At 51.7% G+C, this 24,444-nt stretch overlaps 3 protein-coding genes across 6 annotated transcripts in view; 2 read left to right on the top strand and 1 right to left on the bottom strand.

Moving 5' to 3' along the window:
* LOC102935638 (sororin-B) overlaps nt 1–1,956 on the bottom strand; it is a 33,859-nt gene extending 31,903 nt beyond the window's left edge. The window contains exons 1-2 of the mRNA XM_043550484.1: nt 792–1,956; nt 264–363 (exon numbers count right to left, since the gene is read on the bottom strand). Of these exons, the coding sequence (XP_043406419.1) occupies nt 264–363; nt 792–1,025 (334 nt within the window). The 5' untranslated portion in view covers nt 1,026–1,956. The remainder of the gene's footprint in view (nt 1–263; nt 364–791) is intronic.
* A 71-nt stretch (nt 1,957–2,027) lies between these two features.
* VPS51 (VPS51 subunit of GARP complex) lies at nt 2,028–11,281 on the top strand. 2 transcript variants are annotated; one of them, XM_037904074.2, is made up of 10 exons: nt 2,028–2,355; nt 3,116–3,245; nt 3,364–3,510; nt 4,160–4,379; nt 4,817–5,558; nt 8,257–8,472; nt 9,340–9,558; nt 9,644–9,765; nt 10,215–10,302; nt 10,711–11,281. In XM_037904074.2, the coding sequence occupies exons 1-10, from the start codon at nt 2,140–2,142 to the stop codon at nt 10,903–10,905; spliced, it is 2,295 nt and encodes a 764-aa protein (XP_037760002.1). In that variant the 5' UTR covers nt 2,028–2,139; the 3' UTR covers nt 10,906–11,281. The 2 variants fall into 2 exon arrangements, with proteins under 2 accessions (XP_037760002.1, XP_007070408.1); XM_007070346.4 differs by having other exon boundaries at nt 2,031–2,355; nt 10,757–11,281.
* A 4,873-nt stretch (nt 11,282–16,154) lies between these two features.
* On the top strand, nt 16,155–24,444 carry LOC102935193 (toll-like receptor 5). Of its 3 annotated transcripts, none has more exons than XR_006292021.1 (3): nt 16,155–16,326; nt 20,760–23,147; nt 23,214–24,444. XR_006292021.1 is itself a non-coding variant. In XM_043550482.1 (3 exons), the coding sequence occupies exon 3, from the start codon at nt 20,768–20,770 to the stop codon at nt 22,730–22,732; it is 1,965 nt and encodes a 654-aa protein (XP_043406417.1). In that variant the 5' UTR covers nt 16,155–16,326; nt 17,263–17,391; nt 20,760–20,767; the 3' UTR covers nt 22,733–24,444. The 3 variants fall into 3 exon arrangements, 2 of the variants coding, with proteins under 2 accessions (XP_043406417.1, XP_027688375.2); XM_043550482.1 differs by adding an exon at nt 17,263–17,391 and having other exon boundaries at nt 20,760–24,444; XM_027832574.3 differs by having other exon boundaries at nt 20,760–24,444.

Genomic DNA, 24,444 nt, shown 5'->3' with positions numbered 1-24,444 from the left:
GTGCCCTTGTGTGGTTCTGAGTCATGCTCAGAAACCTCCTGAGCTGAGGAGCCTAAATCCCAGGTGCCATGTCCCATGCAAGCTGGCTTTGGAAAGTGCTCCCACTAGAGCACACTTCTCATCTAGAGCTGAGGATAGAACCCAGTAGTCCCGACTCTTGTCCCTCCCCACAACCACTTAAACTGGTTAGACTCAGCTGAGTTTCCCCTGTTGCCCTTGCTGGGAACACCCAGCAGTTCAGGCATCTGGCTGGAGTCACTTACCCAGTGAGGTCAGGGCAAACCCCCTGAGAACCTTGTCATTGGCCTCCAAGGTGTAAAATGTTGCAAGCAAGGCCCAGTAAAAGCTCATCACATGGGATACCTGCAGAGACCAATGCAAATGGTCAGGGAGATGGTCAGGACCCTTCCCTGATCTGTCACTCCCCAGTGCTAACCTGCTAGAACCCACTCCCCTCCTAAATGTCTTACTACTCCTGCCCAGAGATGAGAATAGGACCCAGGAGTCCTAATGCTGCCCTCCTCATACTACAGACATCCCTCAGTATTCAACTGTATTAGGGGTATAGGAATAACCAACCTGGATTGGACCTAAGGTCTGACAGTGGCCAGAGCCTGTAGATCCCTGTCCAGTAGAGATGGGTTATCTCCACTTCAGAGATGAGGTGACTTGCCTGAGGTCACAGTCTGTGGCAGAGATTCAAGTAGAAAGCAGGTGTCCAAAGTACCTGGCTAGTGCCTTAACCTGTAGGCCAAGCTACAAGACACAAGGAGCAAGGGGACTTCCCTTACCAGTAGTACTGTGGTGCCATGAAAGCTCATGAGATCGAACTTCTGGGTCACAGTGAAGTGGTAGAGGTCTCCTCCGAAGATACCCATGTGAACCAGCAGCAGCAGGAGGGAGGCACTGGTGAAGATTACTTTGCTGGGGAAAGTGATGGTGACAAAAGAGTCCTTCCAGCTCATACCTCCCCATCCCATGTTAGGTGTAAGGTCCAGCTGCTTGGTAACTCTGACACTGACCATGGTGCTGAGAGGGGGTAATTAGCTCCAGGAGGCAGTCTGCAGGCTGTTTGTAGTGATGGCGTGACCTCACTGCAGGCTAGGAGTGGTTCAGAATCCATGTATCAGGGTGCTGAGGTCATAAAGAACTGGGAGTTCTAGAAAGGTTTGCAGAACAGCCATAGGGACTAGGAGAACGGATTGCAGAAGATTGAATGAATGGACACTGGGAGAGGGGAAAAGAGGATACAGGATGGGGAATCATTATAAACTCTTACCCCCAATTTGAGATATCACCGTGATAAACAAGTTAGATTGTCCCCATGCATGATAGATTATAGATGGATGGATGAGCATGTATGGGAATATTAGATAGTGATGGGATGGATGGATAGATTAGATGGTATATGAGGGCATGGATGGGTAGATAGATGGATTGGATGCATTAGATTAGATGGGCATGGAAAGGGATGGATGGATAGATTAGATGATGAGTGTGCATGGGGATAGTTAGATCTGTGGATGGATGCACAGATTAACTAGACTAACAAACTGAAATAATAGGATGACATCATAAACCCGTTTGAAGGTGTCATGTGGCAAAATAAGGACTAGGAGATGTCATAAATCACACCTGTGTGCTGACATCATAAAATGGTCTGGGAAATGCTGGGCAGATGGCTGATTAATTCATGTGTGTATGGAACTGGCTGATGTCAGACGGTGACATCGCAGCATGCCAGCGCGCCCACAGGCTCAGGGAACCACGCGGCGCCTATGATGTCACTGGCTCATGACAGGACATCATGCAGTTGCAACGCCACCTTCAAAACGGCGCCTTGTCGTGGTTACCGTTGCGCTGCCCCAGCCGCCAGAGGCGTATCGCCGAGACAGCCGCTGCCATCTGTCAAACAGCGCGTCGGGGGATGAGTGTTCTCGACAGTACGTTATAATCCCGGAAGTGACATCACCGCCATGGAGGGTAAAAGCTCTCAAGAAAACTTTACTGATCCCGGAAATGACCTCACCATCGGGAGCGGGGGGGATGTTCTCAACAGAACGTCACTGATCCCGGAAGTGACCTCAGCGTCTTTTTTCCCTCATCCAAACAAACCTGTGCGGCTCTGGGCCGGGGGAGATGTCAGCTCCCCAGGGGGGACCCCTGCCGGGCCCGGCCGAGCCCGGCTCGGAGGCGCCGGGCGGGAAGCGGCGGCCGCACGGGATGCTGAAGCTCTACTACGGGCTGCCGGACCCGGCGGGGGAGGCTCGGGGCGGCCTGGCCCCAGGCGGGGATCCCGGCGGACCGACTGACATCAATGGGGCGCACTTCGACCCGGAAGTGTTCCTCACTAAGGTGCTCCCTGATGCTGCATGTGCTCAGACCCAGGGGTCCCTATGGGACCCCGCGTACCAAGGCCTCCCCTCAGTATGCCTCAGTGAGCCCCCCCACACACACACTGACCCCTCTGCCGGACTTCCCCCCCCGGCCCCGGATCGCCGAACCCTGCCCGCGGAGCCTCCCCTCCCATACTGATTCTCCAGGGTTCGCCCCTCAAGTCCCCGGTCTGCCCCTACTAAGGACCCAGGCTCCTGGGGGTAGCTCCCCCGGCGGGACTCCACACGCCCACACTTCACTCCCAGGGACCCTGTCACAGCAGCCACTGCACCTGGGGATTCTCCCAAAAAGGGGTTGACTTTATAGCCTGTCTCTCAGGGAAGCCAGCCTGTCAAACCCCTTTCAGTACTGCAACCCCTGCCAGTGACTGTTGCCTCCCTTGGGGAGCCCTCTTTCCTGCTCCCTCCCATGCACCTCCATCCCCCAATATGGGGGGGGGGGCTGTGGGTCATGATTATGGGGTACCAGCAGAGTAGGGGAGTTCAGGCCTGAGATTGATGGGGCTACAGGTCAGGCTTGAGGTGCACCAGCAGAGCTGGGGAGAGCACATAGTCTAGGCCTGAGATTGTAGAGGGCTGCAGATCAGTATTGAGGGGAATTGGCAGAACTGTAGGGCGAAGCTCAGGGTTGGGATAATAGGGAAACAGGTGGGGATTGAAGGGGACTGGCAGAGCTGGCATCCCTAGCCATGCCCCTCACTCACTGTTATTCTCCCTAGCTGCGGAAGGAGTGCTCACTAGCCCAGCTTATGGACTGTGAGACTGACATGGTAAAGCAGATCCGCGCCCTGGACAGCGACATGCAGACCCTGGTCTATGAGAACTACAACAAGTTCATCTCAGCCACAGGTACCATGCAGGGCTGCCCAGATCCCAGTCCTCCAGATGTGGGGGATGAGTGGGCCTGTGTCGTTAGCATTGCAGCTGAATCTTTGGGCCTGGCTGATTTCATTCTTCTATTCCCCAGACACAATCCGCAAGATGAAGAATGACTTCAAGAAGATGGAGGACGAGATGGATTGCCTGGCTGCCAACATGGCTGTCATCACAGAGTTCAGTGCCTGCATCAGCAGCACCCTCCAGGACCAGCACGAGCAGATCACCAAGCTCTCGGGTACTGGCCACAAGCTGCCCTCTGAGCCAGCTGGAAAGATCCAAGGGTCTGATCTGGGGTGGTAGGGATAAGGGGCTGAATAGGCTCATGGGTTTGATCCAGGGCAGTAGGGATGGCATGGGGAGGCATGTCAGGCTGGATGAGCTCTTTGGTTGTATCTGACACAGTAAATCCTATGTGAGGTTCAAGAGCAGAGAGGATTCTGGGAGAGGGTGGCAGGTGTGCTGTCCTCTGCCTTGTCTGGGCCAAGACACCAAGTCTCTTCTCAGGAGGCAGGGACTCAGGAGTGGATCTAGGGCTTCCAAGGCTAGAAATGAGGCATGGAGGGAAGCCTGGGAGGGAGAGCCCTGTAGCTGCACTGTTCATTCCCCTGCTTGGCCAGTGCTGTGGCTGCTCATCTCCACAGCTCGGGAGGGCAGTGTTACCTGGTCTCCCTGATCTAAGGCCAAGATGGCAGCTGATGGAGGGGGAAGAGCAGCCCAGGAAACCACCCAGTGACCAGAAGAATCAGGATAGAACAGGGGTTGTGGGAGGGTCCATGAAGAGCTCCAGGCCACATTCTGCCTGAGCAGCTGGAGAAGGGCATACGGAGGAGGTGCGTGCTAGGGGATGCTGGCACTGTCTCTAACAGGATCTCTCTGGATCCCAGGGGTCCACACGCTCCTGCGCAAGCTGCAGTTCCTCTTTGAGCTGCCTGCCCGCCTCACCAAGTGTGTGGAGCTGGAGGCCTATGGACAGGCAGTGCGCTACTACAGCAAAGCCCGCTCTATCCTGCACCAGTACCAGCACATGCCCTCCTTCCAGGGCATCCAGGATGACTGCCAGAAGATCATGGCCAGCCTGGCACAGAAGCTGCGGGAGAAATTCAGGTACAGGCCCTTGGATCTGATCCAGTGTTGGGGGAGTAGACACAGAGCGAGGTGGGACAGCTGCATTGGTCTGACCCAGAGAGGGAGGGATACCAGGGTAGATGGGTGCAATGGTCTGATCCAAAGGGTGATAGGTTATCTATTACCTTAATCACCCAACTTCCCCCATTCATTTCAGCCAGGCTGTTAACTCTGAAACTTAACGGCAACACAAATAGTGACCGCATGGTGGAAATCAGCAACACTGAGGTCTGTCATCAGGTTTCAGAATTATCAACTCGATTGGGACAATTGGATTGGATTCCAGGTCCAGAAGCTGCATGCTGTTGTTAATTCCAATAGCCGTCCCTTAAACCCTGCTGCAGATGCATTGGGAGCTGGGGGGTCCATGTGTCAGCTCCCCTGGCATCTCCAGTATCCTCTCCTTTCCTTGGTAGGGACGGGGGCTCTGGGGCAAAGGACCTGGCTGAGTGCGTGGAGCTGCTGCTGCAGCTGGATGAACCCGCAGAGGAGCTGTGTGACGAGTTCCTTTCACATGCCTGCTGCCGGTTGGAGGCTGAGCTGGAGGCCCTAGAAGCAGAGCTGGGGCAGCCAGGTGGTGCCCCTATCACTGACATCCTGGAGTTCATCGACCGTGGCTGCAACATCTTTGTCAGCAACATGTGCCTGGTGATCGCCTCCTACCAGGAGCTCTTTGTCAGCCGAGAAGGGGTGCAAAGCATCACCCGCATGGCGCAGGACAAGCTGGTGGCCTTCGTCAACTCCCTCATGGAGACATACTACTCCCTGGTGGAGCGGCGCATCCAGTTGGAGAAAGGGGTCGGGGACAACTCACTGCTGGTGCGGGCCCTGGATCGCTTCCATCGGCGCCTACAAGCCCTGGCCAAACTGCTGCCAGCCTCCAACGTGGCAGCAGAGGGCACAGAGATTGTGGTGCGGGCCGCCAAGGAGCGCATCCGCCAGTACCTGCTGGCCCTGCAGAGCTTCTACCAGGACTGTCTGACAGATGTGCGCCAGTCACTAGCTGCCCCACGCCTGGCAGGCAAGGAGAGCCCCAACCTGGCTGAGCTTCTGGGCACCATCTCGGCCTCTGTCCTTAACCAGATCAAGTCAGTGCTCACCTACGTTCACCTTTTCACAGCGAAGGACATCACCTTCTCCAACAAGCCCTATTTTAAGGTGACACTGCCTGGGGGGGGGGAGGGGACTGTGAGCCATGGGAGTTAGAGGTTGAGGGTCAGGGGTATTCAGTTTCTTCTCCAACAGTTCTGGTGCCCCTCAGCAATCCCTAGCTCTTCTAGCCCTTTTCATCAGGACATCTTCAAAGCTCTGTATAAGGGCAGTCGCTATCATCAGCTCCATTTGTAGAGATGAGGAAACTCAAAAGGATGGTCCAGTGGTTCAGGCACTAGCCTAGGACTTGGGAGACAAGTTCAATTTCCTGCTCTGCCACAGGCTTTCTCTGTGATCTTGGGCAAGTCACTTAGCCACTCTGTGCCTCGGTTTCCCCATTTATATAAGGGGGATAATAGCTCTGGCCTGCTGCATAGGGGTATTGTGAGGATAGATACGTTGAAGATTGTAAGGCACTCAGATGCCATGGGATATGTATGGATATGGCCCCAAAGATACACACTGGTACAGGGAGGGAAGTGAGTTGCCGAAGGTCACCCAGCAGGCCAGGGGCAGAGCTGGGAATAGAACCCTGGTCTGTTGAGTCCCAGTGCTCTATCCTCTAAACCACATGGCCATAAACACCTAATCCTTGGCTATGGGCCTTCCAGGGAGTCAGAATAACGCAGTGGTCCCCAAACTTTTGAGAGTCGTGCCCTTACCCCTGTCTTTGGGGCCGGGAGTGGAGGCTGCAGCTGGGGTGCGGGAGTGATGTGGATAGGGATAAGGGGGCCGAGGCTGGGGCCACAACTGGGGGTGGGTCTGGGGCCAGGAGCGGGGCCGGGGACAGAGCCGTGGCCAAGGCTGGGGGCAGGGGTGGAGCCACAGGGGGCTGTGGTGGGGACTGGCAACCGAGCCTGCAGTCAGGTGCGGCTCTGCTCCCAGCCCCACCCCGCCCCACCCCCAGGCTGGGGATAGGGCCAGGCACAGGGCTGGGAGCCGGGGATGCGACTGGGATGGGACCAGAGCTGCGGGCAGGGAGGGGCTGGGTGGTGCTCCCTCACCAACCCTGGGGCTGGCCCAGTCCCTGCTGCCCCCCGTCCCTGAAGGTTCCTCCATGCCCCCCGGTGGGGGCGCGCCTCCCAGTTTGGGGACCTCTGGAATAATGTATTCCATGCAGATACTATTCTGTATCAGTCTGCAGGGGTTTCCTGGCTGCTGCTGGGATCTCCCTGACTTCATAACTGGCTTCAGAGCCTGTCCCATCCCTCACAAGGACTTTGTACAATTGAAACTACACCATACATGTGCCTTTTTATGTTGATACACAATTCAGCTGTGTGTTTTGTCTCCTGAACTAAGGAGCCATGTGGGCCTTTCATAGATTCTAAAACCAGAAGGGACCATTATGATCACCCAGTGCTCTCCTACGCACACAGGCTGTAGAATTTTCCCCAGATGCTGGATTAAAGCATGAAAGAGATCTAGTTTAGAAAGAAATCTAGTTTTGCTTTAGGTTTCAGAGTAGCAGCTGTGTTAGTCTGTATCCAAAAAAAAAAACAAACAGGAGTACTTGTGGCACCTTAGAGACTAACAAATTTATTTGCGCATGAGCTTTCGTGGGCTACAGCCCACTTCATTGGATGCATAGAATGGAACATATAATAAGAAGACACACACACACACACACACACACACACACACACACACACACACACACACACACACACACACACACACACACACACACACACACACACACACACACACACACACACACACACACACACACACACACACACACACACACACACACACACACACACACACACACACTGGAATTTGCCATACAAACTGTAAGAGGCTAATTAATTAAGATGTGCTATTATCAGCAGACTCCAGGTGGTGGCCAGCCCACGGCTCCCTTGGTGAGCTGTTCCAATGTTTACCCACCCTCCCTGCTAGGAAATTGCTTTATTTCAAGATTACATTTGTCTAACTTCAACTTCCAACCATTGCTATGCCTTCATCTGGTGGACTGAAAAGCCCCATCTATCAGATTTTCAAACTGGCCCGTGGGCAGAGAAGAGTTCCTAGGCTGATGAGGAGAAAGGAGAGCTGATCTTAGGAGACTGAAAGAGCTGGACTTGTTTAGACTGGTCAGACGAAGGCCAGGAGGGGATCTGACTGCTTTCTGTACATACAGCAGAGGGGCAAACCCTAGGGAGGGAGAACAGCTATTGGAGCTAAAGGACAGTGTTGGCACAAGAACAAATGGGGATAAAGTGCCAGGAATCGGTTGAGGCTGGAATTGAGAAGGTTTCTACCTATCAGAGGAGGAAGGGTCTGGAACAGCCTCCCAGCAGGTGGAGTGGGGGGAAAACAGCCCAACTAATTTTACAAGGGAGTTTGTGGCCAGGACGATATGGCCTGGTTGCTTGTGATAGCGGGGGTTGGACTCAGTAACCTAGGAGGTCCTGTCGAGTCTTATGTCCCTGTAACTTTTCCCTATATCTTTCCCCCTAATCCCAACCCATGGCTCCTAGGTCTCCTCCCACTATGATATTTCTGCTGGTGCCCTTTGATCCCCACCCACAACCCCACCAGGTCTGTCATCTGGGTGTATTCCATGGGCAGTCTTCATCTGGGGGAGCAGACATGGAGTGGGGAGATGGTGTCAGGATTGCTGCCTGGCTCCAGGAGGAGCCATTCTACTGGGCAGCAAGAGGAAGTGCTGAACCCCTCCCCCCATTTCATCCCCCAGGGTGAGTTCTGCAGTCAGGGTGTCCGCGAGGGCCTGATCGTCGGCTTCATCAAGTCCATCTGCCAGATGGCCCGGCAGTTCTGTGAGACCACGGGGGACAAGGGTGGCTCCACTCCCCCCGCCCTGCTGCTCCTGCTCTCCCGCCTCTGCCTGGACTACGAGACCTCCACCATCAGCTACATTCTCACCCTGACCGATGAGCAGTTCCTAGTGCAGGTGGGCAGGCGCCAGCCCCTGGGACGCAGGAGCAAGGAGGAAATACATCTCTGCCCCCAGGATCCAGGCCCTTAGTATGGGGGGAGGGGAGTCCCTGTCTGTCTTGCTCTGGGGATTCTCCACCTGGGACCCCATGTTCAGTTCAAAGCCCCTCAATCCCCAGGGCCTCCTTTCCCATCAAGGGCTAGTAGGATGGACCTCGACAGGGTGGGGGAGGAGTCTCCCCGAAGAGGAGCATGCTAGGAAGTGGCCCCAGAGTGTGTGACTAAGCTAAATTTCCAGGGGATGTTCCCTGGGGCTGGGATCCCCAGGGCTGAGGAATCGTCTGCCCAGGGGAAGGGATGGGATATATGTATTCAGACTGGATGGCAGTGGGAGATCTAGTGAGTGGGCATGCACCCCCCTGGCTCTGCTGCATGCCACAGGGTTTCCTGTCAGTTCCCAGCTGATCTGACCACCCCACTCCTTCAGTGGGTTTGAGATTCCATCCCCACCTGCAGGCAGTGGGGACATGGGGAGCATCAGGGATGGGGGCAGCTTGGGGGGAAGTGATGTATGGATGGCACTGGGCAGGGTAGGATGGGGGCAGCCCATGCCATCTTGAGTGCCCCTGCCCCACACAGAACTGGTGGGGAGTTGGGGAGATGAAGCCTATGTCATCCCTAGCAGCACCCCTGCCCACACAGAGCCAGTGGAGCAGTGGGGTGAGGTGGGATGGAGAGGCTGAGCGACCCTGACCCACATGGAGCTGGTGGTGCTGGGTGGCATGTGTGTGGAAGGGTGGGGCAGCCTGTCCTTCCTGGAGCTAGTGGGTGTTGGGGAAAATGCCTGGTCCGGCACCACTGACCCACTGTTCTCCCTCCCTAGGATCACTCCCCCATCACCCCAGTTACCAGCCTGTGTGCGGAGGCCCGCGAGGCAGCCCAGAGGCTGCTCAACCACTACGTGAAGGTGCAGGGGCTGATCATCTCGCAGATGCTGCGCAAGAGCGTGGAGACACGCGACTGGGTCAACACCATTGAGCCGCGCAACGTGCGGGCCGTCATGAAGAGGGTGGTGGAGGACACCACCTCCATCGACGTGCAGGTGAGTGGGGGAAAGGAGGATCCAGGGCTTCCTGTACCCCCAGGGACCCCGCACTCACCCAGGCTTCTTGCCTCCCCCGTTGCAGGTGGGGCTCCTGTACGAGGAGGGCGTCCGCAAGGCCCAGAGCAGCGACTCCAGCAAGAGGACCTTCTCCGTGTACAGCAGCTCCCGGCAGCAGAGCCGCTATGCACCCAGCTACACGCCCAGGTCAGGGGGCTGCGGCAGGGTGTGGAGTGGGTCAGGATTGAGGAGCATTGGCGGGGGGAGTGCAGGGCTGGGAAAGCAGGAAGCTGCAGGTCAGGATTGAGGGGCACCGGCAGGGCTGGGATAGCAGGAGGCTGCTGGTCAGGATTAAGGGGCACCGGCAGGGCTGGGATATTAGGGGGCTGCAGGTCAGAACTGAGGGGCATTGGCAGAGCTGCAGTGAGGTGTCTACCCTCCTAGCTACGTGTTGGGGTAAGTGGCCTGCACAAAGGCAGGTGGGCTGCTCCTACCTGCACCCCAGTGGAGAGGGCTTTGACCCAGTGTTTTACTCCCAGACGCAGCCTCAGGTGAGGAGGCCTGCCTAGATCCAATCCCCTGCTATGCAGTGGGGTTCCTGGCTGCTGGTGAGTGTGTAACCCCTTGTCTCTGCCTCCCCCCCCCCCCCAATGCAGTGCCCCCCTGGACACTAACCTCCTGAGTAACATTCAGAAGCTGTTCTCTGAGCGCATCGACATCTTCAGCCCCGTGGAGTTCAACAAGGTGAGCAGAGCTGCCACCCTGGGGGAGAGCCACAGATCAGAGCCCCCTAAACTCAGCCAGTCCTCTAGCTCCCCCTCAGTGCAGGGACACAGCTCCCAACACTCACTCCATCTGATCATAGTGGTCTCTTCTGGCCTTAGGATCTATTAATCTTCAGGGGACCCCCCACAGTGCATTAAAAGAGGAACAGAGCTCCCCACACACCTCCCCCGTCCTCTGGGGACCCTTCCCTCTAGAGCTGTCACACACCCACTCCATGTTCACTCACACTTCCCTGTTCCCTAGCTGCCACTGATCCCCTTGCTCCTCTGGCTCGGGGTGCAGCCCAGACCTGGCCTCATTCCTCCACAAGAGACTTCAGCCACATAGGGAGTCCTGGAGGTGATTCTTCCCCTCTGTGTCCTCCAGGCCCATAAGGGACAGTGCTTGAATGACCTCCCCACCCACTCCCCAGGTCTCCGTCCTGACTGGCATAATCAAGATCAGCCTGAAGACCTTCCTGGAATGCGTGCGACTGCGGACCTTTGGGCGCTATGGCCTGCAGCAGATCCAGGTGGACTGCTACTATCTACAGCTTTACCTGTGGCGCTTTGTCTGCGATGAGAACCTGGTGCACTTCCTACTAGATGAAATCGTGGGCAGCACAGCCCACCGCTGCCTGGACCCTGTGCCCATGGAGCAGAGTGTCATTGAGGTCATCTGTGAGAGGGGCTGATATGAGGCGAGTCAGCCCAGCCTCGAGGCAGACGCTGGCTTGCTCCTATGCGGGGAGCGGACACGTGTCCCCCTCAGACTCATCCATTCCACCAGATCTTTCCCACACCAGATGGTTGTGAGGGGTGCCTGAGAGCATGGCAGAGAATGGCCTGTGAACATACCGGGGGGAGGGGGAATGCCATGTGCATATTCTCACTGCTGCTAGCCTGGATCTTATTGGACAGGGAGGGGAATGTGCTGAATAAAACATACCATGATCTGATCATGTCTCTGCGGCTCATTGCAAGCTCTGGGGTTGGCTCCCCTCCAGTGCCCTCAATCTCAGAGACCCCCTGTCATGTATGGCTTCCTTGGTGCCTTGTTACTTGCAGGGTCTGAATTTCCCTTCCCATCTAGCAATAGCCTCCTCCTCTGTCCTTCCTGGATGTGGGCGCAAGAACTTTTGACTTTGCAAGCTGCCATGTGCTACAGCCTCTCTGTATTTCTCCATATCATCCCTTCTCCCCCTCCTGTTGTTTCACTTTGTGCGGTTTATAGAATCATAGCAACGTAGGACTGGAAGGGACCACAAGAGGTCATCTGGTCCATCCGCCTGCACTGAGTAGGAACCAAGTATACCTTGACTATCCATGCCAGGTGTCTGTCTAACATGTTATCAAAAACCCCAATAAGGGGATTCTGCCTGCTCCCTGTGTAACCTGTTCTAGTCCTTGCTTATTGTTGGGGTTAGAAAGTTTTTTCTAATATCTAACTTGAATCTCCCTGGCTGCAATCTAATCCATTTACTTCTCTTCCTACTCTGTGTGGACGTGGAGAACAACTAATCTTTAGAACAACCTTTTGCGTGTAAGTGTGGTACTCAAAACAACACAGGGCTCCAGTTGAGGCCTCACCTCAAGTAGAGCAAGTACAATTACATCCTGTGTCTTACATATGACGCTCCTGTTACTACATCCCAGAATGACATTTGCTATTTTTGCAACAGCATCACAGCCTTGAATCATATTCAACTTGAGATCCACTATGTCGCCCTCCAGTTCCTTTTCTGCAGCACTTCTGCCTAGCCAGTTATTCCCTGTTTTGTATTTGTGCATTTGATTTTTCCTTCCCCAGTGTAGTGTTTTGCACTTGGTTTTTATTGACTTTCATCGTATTGATTTCAGATCAATTCATCCAAGGTCATTTTGAATTCTAATCCTGTCCTCCAAAGCGCTAGCAACCCTCTTCAGCTTTGTGTCATCTGGATATTTTATAAGCATATTTTCTACTGCATCATCCAAGTCATGAATGGAAATATTAAATAGTACCAGACTCAGGATAGACCCAGGCAGAACCCCACTAGATACGTCGTCCCAGTTTACAGCAAACTGTTGATAACTACCCTTTGAGAATAGTGTTTCAACCAGTTATGCACCCATCTTATAGTAATTTCACTTAGTAATTTCATATTTTCCTAGTTTGCTTATGAGAATGTCATGTGGGACTGTGTCAGAAGTTTTACTCAAGTCCAGATATATCAATCTACTGCTTCCCCTCTATCCCCTAGGCTAGTTATCCTGTCAAAGAAGGAAATTAGGTTGGTTTGGCATGATTTGTTCTTGACAAATCCACGTTGGCTTTTCCTTATAACCTTATTATCCTCTAGGGGCTTACAAACTGATTGTCTAATAATTTGTGCCTGTATCTTTTTCTGGGTATCAAAGTTAGTCAGACTGGGTCTATAATGCCCCGAGTCCTCCATTTTCCCCCTTTTGGAAGATAGGTGTTATCCCCAGTTGTCTGGGACTTCACCCATTCTCCCTGAGTTCTTGAAAGTAACCGCGACTGGTTTGCAGATTACTTCGGCATGTTCCTTAACTACCCTATGGTGCATTTAAGAAGGCCCTGCTGACTTGAATATATCTAACTTAGCTACATATTCTTTAACCTGTTCTTTCCCTATTCTGGAATGTGTTCTTCCTCCCCCTTTTCAATAGTAACTGTATTAAGTATCTGGTCCCAACTAAGCTTTTTAGTGAAGACTGAAGCAAAAAAGGCATTAAACACTTCAGCCTTCCCTGTGTCAGCCATTATTTGCTCTCCTTCTCCATTAAGTAATGGCCCTGCACTTTCCTTTGTCTTTCTCTTACTTCTATTTTTGTAGAAAGGGAGATGCTGACCACAGTATGGAAATGCCTGCAGCGCCTCTGCCCTGAAACCACAGGATTCTCCCATCTTCATTCTTCAGGGTGGGAATGGTGGAGTGTCACTCTGGTTTTGTAATAGCACAATGCATGCACAGAATTTAAATCCAGTTTTCATCCAGGTCAGAGGTAATTGCCTGGGGCAGATTCTACCAATAAATGGGATTGGCTTGTCATATCCTTCAGAAAGATACAAGGGGGTGGTCTACATTTGGAACTTACAGCTGTATAACTACACGGAGAGATGCAGCTATGCTGACCTAATCTCCGGTGTAGAAGGCACTAGGTCGATGGAAGAATTCTTCCGTTGTCCTCGCTACTGCCTCTTGGGAAGTGAATTAACTACACGCACGGGAGAACCCTCCTGTCGGTGCAGGTACTCTCTACACTGAAGTGCTATAGTGGTGCAGCCGTAGCTGTAATGGTTTAAGTGTAGACATACCCTAAGCCTCACTTGCACCTGCCTCTTGGGTGGGGCATGGCAGCTGTTTATACAAAGACCACTCACCCAGTGCCAAGGATATGTCTGTACCGCAAATTAAGGTGTGACTAGTGTGAGAAAGCATACCGATGCTAGCTTTAGTCTAGAGTGTGCAGGTAACGACACCAGTGCAGATGTGGCATCATGGACTTCAACATGGGCTAGCCACTCAGATAAGTAGCCATGGTCCCTGGCAGGCATCTGCTGGGATTGCTAGTCCATGCTGATACCTGTGCCACCACATCTTCATTGCTGTTGTTACCCATGCTAACTATATGGAATCTAGAGGCGTATGTCTACCCTTGCTACACTTACACCTTAATCAGTGGTGTACATATACCCTTAGATTCAGCTGCCTCTGGGGTCAGGCACCACAGATGTTTATACAAAGACTGCTCACCACTTGCTGAAATTTACCTGCTTCTGGTGTAGAGAGTAGCAAGCATTAACACTGTGCCAAAGCATCCGTTTAGGACAGGGAGTTAAAGGGGAGGGACAACCCCCACCCCGATCTAACTGGGACTATCTGGGGCCACTGATGACAGAACTGACCTAGGCTGGCATTTGGGTAGTGAGGTGTATTTAATGCTTCTGCGCTTGGGAAAAATGTCTTTAATCTGCATGAGGGGTTAGAACCGCAGCATTGTGTGTCTGCCAAAAAACTACAGCAGAGCAGCGGCAGCCACACCACCCAGCAGGGTATCCTACCCCACAGCACCCCAGTAGTATCAGCACTCCTGCTGAGGGGAGCGTGCCCCTACCCTGCTCCATGCAGCACAGCACCCCTTAATGCCACACTGGTGCCGGCACTGACTCTGAGGGGATAATGCCCCCCTACTGAGCCCCCACCTCACTCCCTGTACCATAGCACCCCCTCGCAACGCATGGGGGCATCTGCACTGACTCCAAGGAGAGGGTGTTCACTGCAACCTACACCACTCCCTGCAACACCTTTACCCGGTCTCCCATCTAAATCCTGGCCAGACAACTCTGGGGGGTAACCAGCTCACAGCAGTCTAGCAGTTGGTTCTTTCTTTACTATCCACTCCAATGGCAGCAAGAGCTTCTTGTCTAGAAGGGGCCTTTTCATGGCTCCGTGGTGCTTCCTGCATCCCAGACACCGGGCCCCTATGCAGTCAGAACACCCCTGGTTTCGTAACTTGGACCGATCCTGTTTGCTTCAGAGGACGGCACGTGCCCCATGACCTGGCACTAGCTCAGGCTGTGATGAAAGGGCCGCAGTTGGGTAACACTCCCAAGCACCCTGTAGTTACCCGGGGTCCTGGGACACCCTGTGCGCAGAGAGTTTAACTCCTTGTGCCCTGCAGCGCTGCTCAGGAAGGCAGGGAGATTCCAGGGTTGGGCAAGTGAACATGCTCTGACAATGAGGTAAAGCACAACCTGGGAAAATACCAGTTCAAGGAGACAGAGAGTTTGGTTCTCCCTGGCCAGGCTCTCTCCTGGCACGACTGAAATGTCAAGTGTCATCATAGAGCAGTCCCAACTGCGGGTCTTGTCTCCTTTTCCTCCCTCCTAACATAGTGCCAAAACGTGGTCCTGGCTAGGGCCCCCGGTTACCATTCCAGTGTCGGAGCAGCATTTACCACTGGCATTTCAGTAGCACCTACAGAGCCCAGATGAGATCAGGGCTACATTGGGCCGGGCACTGCACAGTCCTTCACTGAGACGGGGGCCCGTTGGTAGCCATCGCTGCACAGATCCTGACTGAAATCAGAGCTCCATTGTATGGAGTGCTGCACAAACCCTGATGAAGACTAGGGCCTGCATTGTGCCAGGTGTTTCACAGACCCTGACTGAGAGTGGGGCCCCCATTGTGCTGGGGGCTGCCTATGCTTGATCGAGATTGGGGCCCCATTGTGCCAGGTGCTGCACAGACACACAGTAAGAGTCAGCCCTTGCCCCAGGACAATCTGAATAGACAAGGCAGAGGAACAACTATTCTTCCCATTTCACAGAAGGGAAACTGAGGCCCAGAGAGGTTCAGTGATCTGCCCATGCGCACACAGGGAGGATGTGTCCAAGCCAGCAACAACCCAGGGATTCTCCAGCCTCACTCTTCAGGCTTGGAGCTGGTCACCAGTGGGAATGAAGAAGGACTCTGCCTCGGGCCAGGATTGCACAAGGTTTTGGTCTGAAGCATCCTGAGGTCACGGAGAGTCCCAGTCCAAATGGCCAGACTTTCTCACATTTACTGGTATAAGTAGGAGACTGGGAGTCAGAACTCCTGGGTTCTATTCCAGCTCTGGGTGGGGAGTGATGTCTAGTGGTTAGAGCAGCAGGGCTGAGAGTAAGGCTGCGGCCCATTAACTCAAGAAGATATAAGGCCACGCACACCAGCTTGCTAGGGTGACCCGCAACCGTTCACAGCAAACGCCCAAGGAAGCAGTAACTGCAGGAGGGGGCCCGGAGGGGAATTTCCCCCAACTTCCTATTTTGCAAGTTCCTGAACACCCGCTGAGTAAACAGCAACCGAGGTGGGGGCTGGAGCCTCCTGGGAGCTGCTGTCCTCTTCCATGGTGGGGGCTTAAATAAAGCTGGAGCAGACGGGTTTTTGGCAAAGGGCACAGGCGGTGAACGCGGCTGCTGCGCAGTATCTCCAGCACGAATCCTCGCTCCCTCAGGGTGAGTAGAGGGGCTGATAGGGATGGGGGAGATGCTGGGTGGGAGGGGGAGCTCTGGACAAGGATAGAGCAGGGTGCCTGCAGTGCAAGCTTCCCGGTCAGCATGCCTAGGTGCTGCCTTCTGAGTATGGCTGCTAGAGGGGAGCTCTGACCCTGCGGTCCTCTGCTGAGATGAAGGGGCCAGTTATGGTCACTTGTTCCCTGGGAGCTGAGCTGAGACTGGTCACCCTCATTTTTCATATGCTACTGGGCTGTTGTTGGTTACTGCCAGCAGTCACTGCCAGCAGTCACTGCCCTGGAGAGGGAATCCAGTGGGCTCCCCATTCCCTCAACCGCACAGTGCCCTGTACCTGATCCCTGAGATAGCCAGGATATGAGGACATTGATGGGAGGGAAAGGCACGCTCAGCTACCCTTGAGAGCCTCCTGGCTTTACTTGTGCCTGTACCTTACAGCTGTAGCGCACAACAGAAATGGGTATTTCTAGAATAAAATTGCTAGAAGTCTAAATAATAAAATGGGTGAACTGGAGTGCCTCGTATTAAATGAGGATATTGATATAATAGGCATCACAGAAACTTGGTGGAATGAGGATAATTAATGGGATACAGTAATACCAGGGTACAAAATATATCAGAAGGACAGAACAGGTCGTGCTGGTGGAGGAGTGGCACTATATGTGAAAGAAAACATAGAATCAAATGAAGTGAAAATCGTAAATGAATCAAACTGTACCATAGAATCTCTATGGATAGAAATTCCATGCTCTAATAATAAGAATATAGCTGTAGGGATATCTTACCGACCACCTGACCAGGAAGGTGATAATGACTGTGAAATGCTCTGGGAGATTAAAGAGGCTATTCAAATAAAAAACTCAATAATAATAGTGGGGGATTTCAATTATCCCCATATTGACTGGGTACATGTCACCTCAGGATGGGATGCAGAGATCAAGTTTCTTGACACCTTAAATGACTGCTTCTTGGAGCACCTAGTCCTGGAAACCACCAGAGGAGGCAATTCTTGATTTAATCCTAAATGGAGCACAGGATCTGGTCCAAGAGGTGAATATAGCTGGACAGCTTGGTAATAGTGACCATAATATAATTAAATCTAATATCCCTGTGGCAGGAAAAACACCACAATGGCCCAACACTGTAGCATTTAATTTCAGAAAGGGGTCCTACACAAAAATGAGGAGGTTAGTTAAACAGAAATTAAAGGGGACAGGGCCAAAAGTGAAGTCCCTGCAAGCTGCGTGGAAACTTTTTAAAGACACCATAATAGAGGCTCAACTTAAATGTATACCCCAAATTAAAAAACCTAGTAAGAGAACCAAAAAAGAGCCGCCGTAGCTGAACAACAAAGTAAAAGAAGCAGCGAGAGGCAAAAAGACAGCCTTTAAAAAATTGAAGTTAAATCCTAGTGAGAAGAATAGACAGGAGCAGAAGCACTGGCAAATGAAGTGTAAAAATACAATTAGAAAGGCCAAAAAAGAATTTGAGGAACAGCGAGCCAAAGACTCAACAAGTAATAGCAATTTTTTTTTTAAGTAGACCAGAAGCGGGAAGCCAGCTAAACCACCAGTTGGGCCGCTGGACGATCGAGGTGCTAACGGAGCACTCAAGGACGGTAAGACCATTGCAGAGAAACTAAATGAATTCTTTGCATCGGTCTTCATGGCTGAGGATGTGAGGGAGATTCCCAAGCCTGAGCCATTCTTTTTAGGAGACAGATCTGAGGAACTGTCCCAGATTGAAGTATCATTAGAGGGGGTTTTGGAAAAAAAAATTGATAAAGTAAACAGCAATAAGTCATCAGGACCAGCTGGTATTCACCCAAGAGTTCTGGAGGAACTCAAATGTGAAATTGCAGAACTACTAACTGTAGCCTGTAACCTATCATTTAAATCAGCTTCTGTACCAGATAACTGGGAAGGGAAATATACCTCACCAATCTACTAGAATTCTTTGAGGGGGTCAACAAGCATGTGGACCAAGGGGATTCAGTGGATATAGTGTACTTAGATTTTCAGAAAGCCTTTGACAAGCTCCCTCACCAAAGGCTCCTATGCAAAGTAAGCTGCCACGGGAGAAGAGGGAAGGTGCTCTCATGGATTGGTAACTGGTTAAAAGATAGGAAACAAAGGGTAGGTATAAATGGTCAGTTTTCAGAATGGAGAGAGGTAAATAGTAGTGTCCCACAGGGGTCTGTTCTGGGACCAGTCCTATTCAACATATTCATAAATGATCTGGAAAAAGGGGTAAACAGTGAGGTGGCAATATTTGCATATGATACAAAATTACTAAAGATAGTTAAGACCCAGGCAGACTGCGAAGAGCTACAAAAGGATCTCTCAAAACTGGGTGACTTAGGCAACAAAATGGCAGATGAAATTTCATGTTGATAAATGCAAAGTAATGCACATTGGAAAGCATAATCCCAACTATATATCTATATAATGATGGGGTCTAAATTACCTGTTACAACTCAAGAAGGATCTTAGAGTCATTGTGGAGAGTTCTCTGAAAACATCCACTCAATGTGCAGCAGCTGTCAAAAAAGCGAACAGAATGCTGGGAATCATTAAGAAAGGGAGAGATAATAGGACAGAAAATATCATGTTGCCGCTATATAAATGCATGGTTTGGGCCCACATCTTGAATACTGTGTGCAGATGTGGTCGCCCCATCTCAAAAACAGGTATGTAGGAATTCGAAAAGGTTCAGAATAGGGCAACAAAAATGATCAGGGGTATGGAACGGCTTCTGTATGAGGAGAGATTAATAAGACTGGGACTTTTCAGCTTGGAAAAGAGATGGCTAAGGGGAGATATGATTGAGGTCTATAAAATCATGACTGGTGTAGAGAAAGTATATAAGGAAGTATTGTTTACTACTTCTCATAACACAAGAACTAGGGGTCATCAAATGAAATTAATAGGCAGCAGGTTTAAAACAAATAAAAGGAAGTAATTCTTCACACAATGCACAGTCAACCTGTGGAACTCCTTGCCAGAGGATGTTATGAAGGCCAAGACCATAATAGTGTTCAAAAAAGAACTAGATAAATTCAAGGAGGATAGATCCATCAATGGCTATTGGCCAGTATGGGCAGGGATGGTATCCCTAGCCTCTGTTTGCCAGAAGCTGGGAATGAGCGACAGGGGATGGATCACTTGATGATTACCTGTTCTGTTCATTCCCTCTGGGGACCTGGCACTGGTCACTGTCAGAAGACAGGACACTAGGCTAGCTGGACCTTTGGCTGACCCAGTAGGGCCGTTCTTATATTCTTATGTTCTTAAATTGGGAAAGAAAGAGAAGTTACCTGCTTGTGACCCCCAGATTGACATCTCTTGCTCTGCAACCTGGTCAGGGCAGGGATTGCAGACAGACCCCCTTCCACCTTAATTATCTGCGTCAAAGTAGTACCTAGGAGTGCCAGTCATGGCCCAGGGCCCCATTGTGCCCAGTGCTGTACAAACACCTCACTTGAGATCCTATCCAGCCCACAAAGAGTCCAGTTACTAGCCCCACAGCACCCAGGATGGCCCTCTCTCTCCATATTCGACACAAGCCCAGACTCTTAGTTAGAGGCAGAGCTGCTAAGAAAATGCCCATTGTCTTTATTTTATTATTTTAATAAATTACAGTTCCTGTGGGAAGTTCTTGTTTCTTTGAGGAAAAAAATTAAACTGAAAACTGGGGGCAATTTTTTCCAGTTTTCCATTAAAAAAATATTGTTTTTCAAAAACCAAAAATGATTACCCAAAAAAAACCACACTGAAGATGAAAAGTTGATTTTTAACCAAAAGATGAACAACTTTTACCCAAAACCAACATTATTTTACTGAAACATTTTTCAATTTCCAGGTTTTTTAATCAGACAAGTGGAAATTTTTCCATTAAATGAAAATTTTCCACAAAGTACTCAGTCTTGGACAAAAAGCCATGTTTTGTCAGAAAAAAAATATGTTTTGACAAAGAGTCTTAGCAGCTCTCATTTATGGAGACCCTTCTTGCTGTTCCAGGGCGAGGCAGAAGCCCACTATCTATGGGTTTTATCTTGCAGTCCATCACAGTGGTGTCTGAGCAGCTTCCAGCTAAAATCAATAGCAGTAGACCAGTCCCCTTTTAGATATCTTACTATCTCTGTATAACACCAGTTCTCTGCGGGGGTTGTTAGTAGTAGGAATCAACCTGGAATCTCAAGCAGGAACCTCTATGCCTGGGCTAAGAGACAGCTTTATTATGCCTGTAGCAGCCTCATCAACCGCTTTACATCTCCCAGCCATCACTAGCAGGGGCTAGCGTGCCGCACAGAATGGGTGTGGGTTGTATCTGCACTTAGCACCACTAGCAGGCACAGTATAACTGTCCCATTACAAGAGTGGGTGCTGTGGAGTAACATCATTCTCACTCTTTGGCAGATTCCACCATGCTCAGACACCTTTGTCTCCTAGCGCTCTGGCTGCTGGGCTCTAGTGCTGCCCTGGCTGACGTTCAGCGCTGTCATGCCTCCAGGGTCCAGGCTTCAGTGGTCTCCAGCTGCCAAGCTCAACACCATGAGACGCTGCCGGAAATTGACCCATCCACCCAGATCCTTCTGCTGAATTTCAACCTCCTCTCCAACATCTCGGCCTCTTCCTTCCCCAGGCTGGAGAGGCTCAGGAAGCTGTCTCTGGGATGTCAGCTGGGGGGATCACTCTCCATTGGAGAGAAGGCCTTTGAGAAGGTGGCCAATATCACGTTCCTGGACCTTGGGGGCAACAGGAAGCTGAGCCTCCAACCCACGGCCTTGGCTGGCTTGCAGCAGCTCGAGGTGCTCCTGCTGGATGCCAATGGCCTTGACGAGACTGTGCTGGAGGGTGGCTACTTCCAAGATTTAGTGTCCCTCAAAAGACTGGATCTCACAGGGAACCAGATAAAGAGGCTGAGACCCGATTCCTCTTTCCAAGGCTTGAAGCTGCTGGCTTTCCTCCAGCTCCGGCTGAACAGGATCAAGACAATCTGCGGGGAGGATCTGACCCACCTCGGGGGACGACACCTGTCTCTTCTAGATCTCTCGTCCAACCTTCTGTCCTATAGGGACCCTTGGTACAACCACTCCTGCCCCAGTCCCTTCCGCAACATCACAGTGGAAACTCTAGATGTCTCCTCCAACCCGTGGGATGTGGGTAGTGCTGAACGGTTCTTTAAGGTCATGGCGGGTGCCCAGGTATGGCATCTGAAGTTACAGCACTCGGGGGCCATTGGGAGGGGGTTTGGGTTCAATAACCTGCAGGGCCTCTCTGCCAGCACCTTCTCAGGGCTCAGCCGGAGCAGGGTCCTCTCTTTCGACATGTCTCACGGCTTCCTCTCCAAGCTGGGGCCTTTGGTCTTCTCGGGTCTCCCTGAGCTGCGCGCGCTGCGCCTGGCATCCAATCAGATCCACGAGATCTGTGGGGAGGCCTTTGCTGGACTGCAGCACCTCTGGACCCTGGACCTCTCCCACAATCTGCTGGGGGAGCTGAACACGAAGACTCTCCAGAGCCTAAGCTCTTCCCCACTGCTGCACCTCAACCTCAAGTCCAACCACATTGGGGCCATCCAGCACAATGCCCTGGAGGGACTGAGGACCCTGCGGATGCTGAATCTGCAGGACAACGCCCTCTCACGCATGCTGTCAGGGCGGCTCCCTGCCCTGGAGCGCCTGCTGCTGGGCCAGAACAGGATCAAGGACACTTGGGGAATTGGGAAGCTTTCCACAAACCTGACCTTCCTTGACTTGTCTTCCAACCGCATGCAAGACCTGAGGGGACTCTGGAATGAGCTGAGGGGCATCCCTGCCTTGCAGTTCCTAAACCTTTCAGACAACCTGATCTCAAGGTGCTCTGAGCGCCAGGACAGAGCCATACCCAAGCGCAGTCAGCTCAGGGTGCTGGATCTTTCCCAGAACTCCCTGAATATTATCTGGAATGCAGGGGGCTGTGTGGATGTCTTCCACCATCTAGACAGGCTGACAGCCTTGAATCTCAGCAGAAACAACCTCCAGACCTTGCCTGAGGGCCTCTTCCAGGGGCTGGTGTCTCTCCAGGCTCTGGACCTGTCTGGGAACCTCATGGCCATGCTTCCTGATGGGTTGTTCCAGGATCTGCGCTCCCTGCAGGTGCTAGGGCTGCAGAGTAACCCCTTGGTGACCCTGTCACCATCTGTTCTTCAGCCACTCCAGGCACTGGCATTCCTGAATCTCCAGGAGGTCTCTCTGCTTTGCCACTGCAGCTTGCAGGACCTGGAGGCTTGGCTGCACTCCACCAATGTGACCCTGAGTGCTGGGAAGCAAGGGGTCACCTGTCTTGTACCCACCCCTCCCTTCCCAGGAATGCCCCTCCTTTTCTTTACCCAAAGCAGCTGTGTCCAGTAGTACAGCCCATGCTGTGCCCAGCTTTCCCCAGCATAGGATCCCACCTGTGCGGCTTTAAAAGCTGTTCCATATGCTGTGCGCTTGGCACTGAACTGTGATACTTATGCGATCACAGGCTGCGATGCCCAGGCACCTGCAGCTGTGAACCAGTTTCCCAAAGGCATAAACACAGCCTGGACTAGGAGTCAAGGCATCTTGGTTCGACTCCTAGTTCTGGGAGTAGAGTCTAGTAGTTAGAGCAAGGGGAAGGAAGTAGGGTCTAGTAGTTAGAAGGATGGAGCTGGGGTGGGGGTTCAGTTGTATTCCTGGTTCTGGGGTCTCATGGATCAGAATAGGGGGGCTCAGAGTCATGACTCCTGAGTTCTGTTTCCATTCTGTGGGGTCTAGTGGGTTGGAGTAGAGGGCTGGGAGTCAGGCTCCCTGGTTTCCAGCTCCAGGAGGAGAGAGGTCTAGTAGTTAAAGCAGGGGTGTTGGAAGTCAGGAGTCCTGGGTTCTATTCACAGTCCTGCCCCTGCCTGTATAACCCTGTACAACAATTCTCCTTTGCCCATCTTACAGTAGAGGCATTGGGAGATTTCATAAATCTCTGGGGTGTTATAAAGTGCTCGGTGTCATCACCTTTATTCTTCTAATGCCTGTAGAATGGGTTGAAATCCCTTATAGCTCCTGGCATGGCAGGAACTATGCTTTCTCAACCCTGGAGGATTATGGGTACACTGTGGGCATTAGGCAGGGTCTGTTTAGCACAGATGCAAGTTAAATCACTAGCTACACTCCAGTCACTGGGGTCTTGTCTTTCTTAGGGAACAAGGTGTGATTTTAACACGTTAGCCCATATCTGTTAACTAACCCTGTTGACATGTTGAAATCATAGTGCAGACCAGGTGAGCTGCAGTTTTAACATGGTTAGTCTCTAAGGTGCCACAAGTCCTCCTTTTCTTTTTGCGAATACAGACTAACACGGCTGTTACTCTGAAACCAGTTTTAACACGTTAGCTTGTCAAGGTAAACCCATATTAAACCTACAATCACTTTGTCTATACTAGGATTTTAACATGTGTTTAAAAACACACATTTTATCCTTACTTAGACCAAGGGATGCGCTCACCCAAGAGGAGTGCTGGTATTATTCATTATTCTTATATTGTGTTAACGTAGTGCCTAGGGATCCTAGTCAGGACCCCTTGGTGCTTGGTGCTGTACAAACACAGAACAAAACTCCCTGCCCCTACTTCAAAAATGACCCACAAGGCAGTGCGCTGGACAGTGACACAGGGGGCACTCGTACACCTACTCACAGTGCAGTGTGCCGTTTGCTTTCACAGCCTCTCACAGTGAGGCTGCGTGGTACTGGCAAAGGCCATGCTGGTGACACTGGAACAGCAGCAGCTGTATGCTGGCAAAAATACTATTGGTAAAACTTTCAAGGGTGGATGTGGCCTTAGATTGCAAACTCTTTGGGGCAGGGACTGTCTTTTAGTTCTGCACATGTACAGCACCTAACACAATGGGGTCCTTGTCCATGACTGGGACTCTAGACGTCATCACAATACACAACATAATTAATAACAATGTATGTAGACATGGTTGGGGCTTGCAGATGGGAGCTGGGATTTTGTATGAGTGCTATTTCCTAAATGGTCTCTCTGAAATAGCAGTGTTGATTTTTTGTTGTTACCTTTGCCAATAAAACCTCAAATTCTTAAATGCAA

Source organism: Chelonia mydas, chromosome 7 (assembly GCF_015237465.2).
Source record: "Chelonia mydas isolate rCheMyd1 chromosome 7, rCheMyd1.pri.v2, whole genome shotgun sequence".
NCBI lineage: Eukaryota > Metazoa > Chordata > Testudines > Cheloniidae > Chelonia > Chelonia mydas.
Note: the sequence above shows the minus strand (reverse complement) of the source record. Positions and strands in the feature narration are given on the sequence as shown.